The sequence below is a fragment of the Octopus bimaculoides genome, chromosome 1, assembly GCF_001194135.2.
Source record: "Octopus bimaculoides isolate UCB-OBI-ISO-001 chromosome 1, ASM119413v2, whole genome shotgun sequence".
Classification (NCBI taxonomy): Eukaryota; Metazoa; Mollusca; class Cephalopoda; order Octopoda; family Octopodidae; genus Octopus; species Octopus bimaculoides.
Genome location: NC_068981.1, coordinates 24,788,806 through 24,796,857, shown reverse-complemented (window position 1 = coordinate 24,796,857; position 8,052 = coordinate 24,788,806). Strand labels below are relative to the sequence as shown.

At 35.6% G+C, this 8,052-nt stretch overlaps 1 protein-coding gene across 3 annotated transcripts in view; it reads right to left on the bottom strand.

Moving 5' to 3' along the window:
- Positions 1–14: 14 nt before the first annotated feature.
- The window catches only part of LOC106874648 (transforming growth factor beta receptor type 3), a 297,158-nt gene continuing 289,120 nt past the window's right edge, over positions 15–8,052 (bottom strand). For all 3 annotated transcript variants that reach the window (XM_052965809.1, XM_052965805.1, XM_052965817.1), the window contains exons 14-17: positions 6,352–6,529; positions 4,860–4,980; positions 3,151–3,303; positions 15–457 (exon numbers count right to left, since the gene is read on the bottom strand). In XM_052965809.1, coding sequence (XP_052821769.1) covers positions 360–457; positions 3,151–3,303; positions 4,860–4,980; positions 6,352–6,529 — 550 coding nt within the window. In that variant the 3' untranslated portion in view covers positions 15–359. The remainder of the gene's footprint in view (positions 458–3,150; positions 3,304–4,859; positions 4,981–6,351; positions 6,530–8,052) is intronic.

Here is an 8,052-nt window from a genome sequence, read left to right as displayed (position 1 = left end):
ATTGAGTTGCCTTGACTCTTATTTCTAGCAATACTGCTGCTGATCCATGCCCTTTGTCACTTTAGTGATGCATGTATTTCTGCCTTTAGGTTGTAAAATTGTTAATTAGCCACCCATATCATCATCTGTATATATATATATATATATATATTCATATATAGGTACATATATGTATACACACACACACACACACGCACACAAACACACACTCACATATATATATATATATATATATACATACACAAGCACACATGCATGCATGCATGCATACATACAAGCACACAAAGTGTGCAACCCGTAATACATGTGCACATGTACTCTGAATGTGCACATTGTTCATTCCCCTGATAATGTAACCATTACATAGAGATTGGACTGAACGAGCATGGTGTAGAATCTGCACTGGTCTCTGTTGTTGAGCCCTCTATGCGTCTCTTAGCTTCTCGCTTTTGTGGGTCTGTAGAAGACATAAAAGAAAAAAAAAACAAGACAATAAATATAACACTTTTATTATTTAATTCGTACACACATAGAACAGGCATGCATGTAAGGTTTGTGCGTATATGAGTCTATTTGTGTGTGTACATGCATGCGTTTTATAAGACAGTGAAGAAAACAAAAAAAAATGAAGATCCTTCTAGGGATGGTTTCCCAGCTTCCATGGCGTATATATTACCCACCTGTGTGGGATGCTGATCTTTCAGAGGATTACTTATTTTCGCCAGGTGAGGTAACTGGAACAAAGAGAAATGAAGTGTTTTGTTCCAGAACACAATGTGTCACCTGGTCCAGGAATTGAAACTACAATCTTACAATCATGAGTCCAACATCTTAACCACTAAGCCACAAGCCTCCATTTTGCATAGGATAACGAGATAAATATCCTTCCTAAGCCATACAGACTCATAGGGCCAGTTTCCTGGTTTTTGTGGCACATATATTCCTCCAATGGATGGGATGCTGGTCTGTTGCATGATTGCTCACTTTTGCCAGTTGAGTGAACTGGGGCAACGAGAAATGAAGTGTTTCGCTCAAGAACACAACACACCATTTGGTCTAGGAATTGAAACCACAATCTTGTGATCACAAACACTCCCACCACTAAGCCATGCCCCATCAAATGTGTTTTATAATTTGATCCAAATAATATCTCTAATCACATTTGATAGCATAATAGACTCTCAGGCATATTACACATACCACAATTTCTGCAGCACATATTTAGCGAAAACGAAAAAATATTTGGTGTATTAAAGTTTATGGGAGACTCTACTTCCCCAAGAGAGCCTGGTGTGAAATTCAGAGACATCTTTAGGGAATAAAAGTGCTTATTATATTCCATCAAATACAGTAGGTAGATCATTGTCATCATCATTTTACATCCATTTTCCATACTAGCATAGGTTGGACAATTTAACAGGATCCAAGAGATTAGTGGACCATATCTTCCTACAATGTCTTATTTCTGTCATGGTTACCATGGCTGAATGTCCTTTCTAACACCAACCACGTTACAGAATGTATTGAGTGCAGTTAAATGTGGCACCAGCACTTTGGAGGTTACCTTGTGATTGGCAATACTAAAACACCCTCTGAAGCCCCGTGTTTTCTCTGCCTGAATTGATTATCAACCACTCACAGAATACTGTTTGTGGCATCAACATGGTATAAGACCACCATGCAGCTCATAAAGTAAGAAAGATATACACATATGCATTTGTGTATCACGAAGCAGCATTATTTTTTCTTGCTGTTATCAGTTACACAAAACTTGTGGCAGATTTTCTATGGATGGATACTCTCCCTGACACCAAGCTTACCTATTTTCAAAGTAGATTAAATTAAACAATAGGGTAAAATATTGGATATTAATTAATATCAATTTAATATCAATTATATATCAATTTAATATCAATTTAATACCAGGTAACAAGCACATTAAAAGAATCATACCTTGGGTATGTGTCTTCTACTAGAAGTCCACCTAGTGGCCTCCTTTATATATATTTTTATATATTTCTATATATACATATACAATATTTTCAAAGTAGTATATTTTTATTCTATGCTTCTGTAAAGTTGGCCCTAGGAAGAACATCCAGCCATAAAAACCATGCCAAACTAAACAGAAGAGCTTGGCACAGTCCTTTGGTTTATCAGCTCTTGTGAAATATTCTAACCCATGCCGGCATGGATGACAAACATTAAATGATTAAGATATTAGCATGGAAAAATGAATAAATTTGCATGCACGCGCATGTGTTAGACGAATGATTTAAGAAGACCATAGTAAAGCATGGCTGTTAAGTCCATTTTGCAAACCATGTGGCTTCAGGTCCAAAATACAGCTTGGCACCTTGGGTATGTGTCTTCTACTAGAGACTCAGTTTGACCAGTACCTTACACGTGTAACTTGATTAGAGAGAAACTGTATGGACATCTAGCATATATGTGTATATATGTATGTGTATGCCTTTAATTGTGTGTTTGTCTTTGCATACAGCTCAACATACAAGGACATGAAATAAACAAACAATAAGCACCAGGAGGGGCATCCAGCTATGAAATATTGCCTTAAGAAGGCTTATCCAGCTTAAGACAAGAGATAAAAACTGTGCATGAAAACAATGCTTATATATAGTAATGATTTGTGTAATAAATTTTATACATTTTCCATGAGAAAACGTTCATGCAGAAGTGATTTTGATATAAAATTTGCCCTATTCTTAGCTAGAAAAATTATTACATGACTTCAGATGTTCCATAGATCTCATTCTATCATTGAAATTGCAGTGTAGACAATGAAACATTGTCATTATGCCATTTGCATGAGCACAAAACACTTTCTTGCAAATATGGTATTGACAACATACAGCAGTATTGTACAATATTGTACAAAGGTACAGTATTGTACAAATGTACTCTGTCAAATCAGTTTGGAGCCTGGAGTAGCCATCTGGTCCGCCAGTCCTCAGTCAAATCGTCCAACCCATGCTAGCATGGAAAGCAGACGTTAAACGATGATGATGCACAATATCAGTAATTTGGCATATTCTAGAAGTCATTTGAATATTCACAGATTTCACAGATCAACAATATTTAAAATGCTATCCTGTATGACAAAAGAATGGATAAGTTCTGTTCACTCACCTGTATATACCTGTATGAACCACAAAGTGGCAGTCAGAAGCACACCAATGATAAATGCTGAAAAAGCTATTCCAATTACTGTGCCTGATTCCAGGCCTTGTACAGTGACCTGTTTAATACTGGTTTTACTTGGAAGTCTGTTATTTTTATTGCCTGCAAACAAGAGTTATATTATTAGGTGAGATTTGATTGAATAAAAAGAAAAAAAAAATTTAATAAAAGAAAAGGAAGTGTAAATGCTTCTAACTCTTATGCCTTGTGTAGATTTTAAGCATGTAGGCCTAATTCACTTCTCATTCGATTTTAAGCATGTAGGTCTAATTCACTTCTCATTCGATTTTAAGCATGTAGGTCTAATTCACTTCTCATTCGATTTTAAGCATGTAGGTCTAATTCTCTTCTCATTGGATGCTTGTTGACACATTTGATACTATGGAAAAACCATAGATGGTAAATTTTACCCTGACTCATAGACCTATCTAGCATGGCAGGTAAGACTAACAATTTGCAGCAACTCTAATCACAGGTGGCAGGCCTAATATACCATCTAGTTTACAACTGCCACTGGTTTTTAGGTTCTTTTAAACAGATTTTACTGTTACAGACATTTGGACCAAATGCCTGCTCCTCTTTTGAATCTATATTTTAACTTGCTAACACCAGGCATTAATTCGGACTATAATGATCAGTCCAGGAGGGCCTGCAAATGTCATGAATGGCTATTGCAGTTGATTGGCAGAACTATCAGAGCACTGGATAAAATATGTTGCCCTGTACTGATCCTTAATTGATCAGCATCAAAAGAATGAAAAGCAAAGCAGATCTGGGCAAAATTTTAATTCTGTTAAAGCAAAAAAATAAATGAATAAATAAAAAGCAGGAAAGAACACAGTAAAGTAATCTGTTCAAAATTTTACTGGTTCACCACAAGGTCTTATCCTGGATATGCTAAGTCTCAGTTAAAAAAGATAAGATAGTCATATCTGGAACATCAATGAAAATCACACGTCATCGTTGTTGTTGGCACTCCGTCGCTTACAACGTCGAGGGTTCCAGTTGATCCGATCAACGGAACAACCTACTCGTGAAATTAACGTGCAAGTGGCTGACCACTCCACAGACACGTGTACCCTTAATGTAGTTCTCGGGGAGATTCAGCGTGACACAGAGTGTGACAAGGCTGACCCTTTGAATTACAGGCACAACAGAAACAGGAAGTAAGAGTGAGAGAAAGTTGTGGTGGAAGAGTACAGCAGGGTTCGCCACCATCCCCTGCCGGAGCCTCGTGGAGCTTTAGGTGTTTTCACTCAATAAATACTCACAACGCCAGGTCTGGGAATCGAAACCGCGATCCTGTGACCGCAAGTCCGCTGCCCTAACCACTAGGCCATTGCGCCTCAACCACATGTCATCAACAGCAATATAAACCACTCATATATGGCTTATGAAATATAGTAACCCTTTTGGCACCAATCTATCTGGGACTACCCTTGGTTCTATGATACAAACTTCCTGCTTCAAAATAACATAAATTAAAACCTCCGATGAAACTTTCCTGTTAATTTATGTTCCAGAAATGAGCTTAATTACATACATAATGTTTTAACTAAATTCTTCATTATTTCAAATTTTATTTGAAATGAAATGTATTTCAACAAAAAAATATTCTAAGAAAGGATTGAGGCATCTGAAGAAAGTCTGTTGCTTACGTGATAAAGATTTTCCTGAGTGAACAATGAAAGATCCCTCGCTTATAACTTTCACTAACTGCACCCCAACAAAGCTATTATGCTCCTCATAAGCAGAGCAAAATTCTTTTGGAGCAATGCACTGAAATAAAAAAAACAGAAATATATATATATATATATATAATTAAATGCAACAATACTTTTCTTTTTTTCGTTTCTCAATAATTAATACAGAAACGGTTTTGATGTTAATTTAAAACATAAAAATCAGACAAGATATGCAGAACACTGTAAGTAATATTATATTATCTGCTTTTCATTGAACATATTTACACACACACACACACACACACACATACACACATATATATATGATATAGGCATACATATATATTATGAGGGGTGCTGAAAGGTTCTTTACTTCCGGCCAAAAAAAATACAGGAGGATCAACTAATTATGATTTTACTCAACATAATCTTCTTTGAAATTCACCCCTATTGCAGCAGTCCTTCAATTTTCCTAAACCCTGTAAAAGAATTCAGAAATTTGGGCTTCCACTCAGGCCTTTTGTGATACCCTTAAAGCCAGGAACTTTTTAGCACCCATTCATACACACACCTTAAAGCCAGGAACTTTTTAGCACCCATTCATACACACACACACACATTTACAATACCATAAAAGTGAGGCCACATAACTTCCATAGGGTTACAGCTGTTTCACAACCTTCATCATGTAGTATTAATTTCTATATTACACTTCTTTGTAATTGATTACTATGTGGACTGTTAGCAGAATCTACAAGTGGAGCTTTCTGCAAGAACAACAAGATTCTCTGAATCCACATGTCACACTAATTGTGCGTGCACACGTAGCAGAGTTAGTGTAGTGTATACTTATGTAAAATTGTAAATGAATGAATGTGTGTGTGTGCGTGTTTGTACTTGTGTGTGTGTGTGCGTGCATTTGTTTTGTGTGAAATGGACACAACAGCTTTAGGTCATTCTGAAGTTTTATCTTTCTGATCTTTCTAGATATGGTTTGGATGGCCTGCCTGCTTCCTGCTCGTCTTCACAACAGGTCAGGACTAAAAATTACTTACGATTACAGCTTGAAAAATTGGATTATTTTGAGCTCTTTGCTCCTACAATTATCCTCTTCATTTTCTCTGTAAAATTCAACTGTTTTAAAAGATCACTTACTCATCATGTTAGTTGGTGAACAGATCATCGTCTAGGTTTTACATTGCCCGTTTATAAATGTTTAGTATTTTACCTGAGGATGGCAGATTTATGCTATGATGTAATCTATGTATGCATCAATAAAAAATGCTATCAAAACAGCTATAGTAAATTTCAAACCTCATTAGTTTTCTTAGACAAAGCAATCACTAAATCAATCAAGCAAACATAGAAACAGATGGAACTAACTTTATTCTATATTCAGGTATGATTGGAATAGGAAGATTCTGGATATGATGATACTGTTTTGCAATAATAAGGAATTAATTACCTGACGAGTTTTCCATGTCCCAGTTTCCAGAGTGATATCTTTGGCACATGCAATTACTGTACAACTCAGGTGATGTTCAGTGCCTTCAGCAACATGTGGGTTCACCCGAAAACTGAAATACTCAGTACCTAATTGACTATTCAGTTGCCACTTGAGTCCACTATGAAGGGAAGGACACCTATAAAAAATAAGAAAAGTTCAGTATCGTTGTCATCAATGTTTGGCATCTATATTTCCATGCTTGCAGGGGTCACATAAAATTTGTTTAGGCAGATTCTTTATGGCCAGACATGTTTTCACACCAGACTGGAAATGAAGGACACTGCTTCTATGACATTGAAACTCATTTACAACTATCATGCGATGTCAAGTCAAGGAGACAGCTAGACACACACACACACACAAATATAGATATATATATATATATATAGTCAAGGAGACAGCTAGACACCCCCCCACACACACAAATATATATATATCATCATCATCATATACATATGTGTGTGTGTGTGTGTGTGTGTGTGTGTGTGTGTATAAACAGGTAATTAGAAAAATTTATTCACCATTGTACATGTTTCATTTGCTAATAGGAGTTACCAAATTAGAAATTCTTCTGACAGAGAATCAAATAATATTATTTGATTCTCTGTCTTACATTCTTCAACTACGTGTACAAATTTGTAGCTCCCATGTCAGCAAATGAAACATGTGTGATGGTAAGAGATGATACCAAAAACCGCTTCCATCCTTCTGTTTTGCTATATAATTACTCTGCAAAAAATATATTTCACAATTTTCAACTCTCGTACACATACTTCACACAAACATCTACATACAGATCTGAAATACAGGAATATATATAATCAAAATAAGCAACAAGGATATCCAGAGGTAATGCAGTATGATCGTTTCATGCAACTCCATTTAATTGAACAATGTAATCATTACATCAATTCAAAATCCAGAGCAATCCTCAGCTGCACAAAGACATAGATCGCACTGCATTACCTCTGGATATCCTTGTTGCTTATTTTGATTTTAATCACCTTACTTTGAAATCATATCGATAATACCGTACTAAATTCTGGTACCTCAACTTAAGTACCATATCCACCTGAATCTAAATTTTTACAAACATACATATACATATAATGACAAGCTTCTTTTAGTTTCCACTGAACAAATCAACTCACAAGGCTTCGTTCAGCCCAGGGCTAAAGTAGAAGACACTTGCCCAAGATGTAACATAAAACTGTAGATGGAACCGTTTGGTTGGAAAGCAAACTTCTATTGAGGTTGCAGATACAAACTAAAGACACTGCACTCGATGTGCAAAGCTACGTATTTATATATATACGTGTGCGTGCATGCATGCGTATTTTTATTTCTTCTTTCATCTTTTTCTCCTATTTTCATCACCACTTGATTTCTAACTCCACACAATTTTTATTTCTATCTCTTGTTGATAATTTTTCTTTCTCATTTTCTCTACACTTCTTTTTGTCTTACTTCACTTCTGACGAAGGACTAAAATCTGAAATGTTAAGTCACTTTCTCTTTCCATTAAAGTATCAAGTTAATATCTTATTAGTGAAACTCATTCCTCCTAATTTGTCATCTTTTACTGCGTATTGCATTTGGACATATGTATATATATATATATATATATATATATATATATATATATATATATATATATAT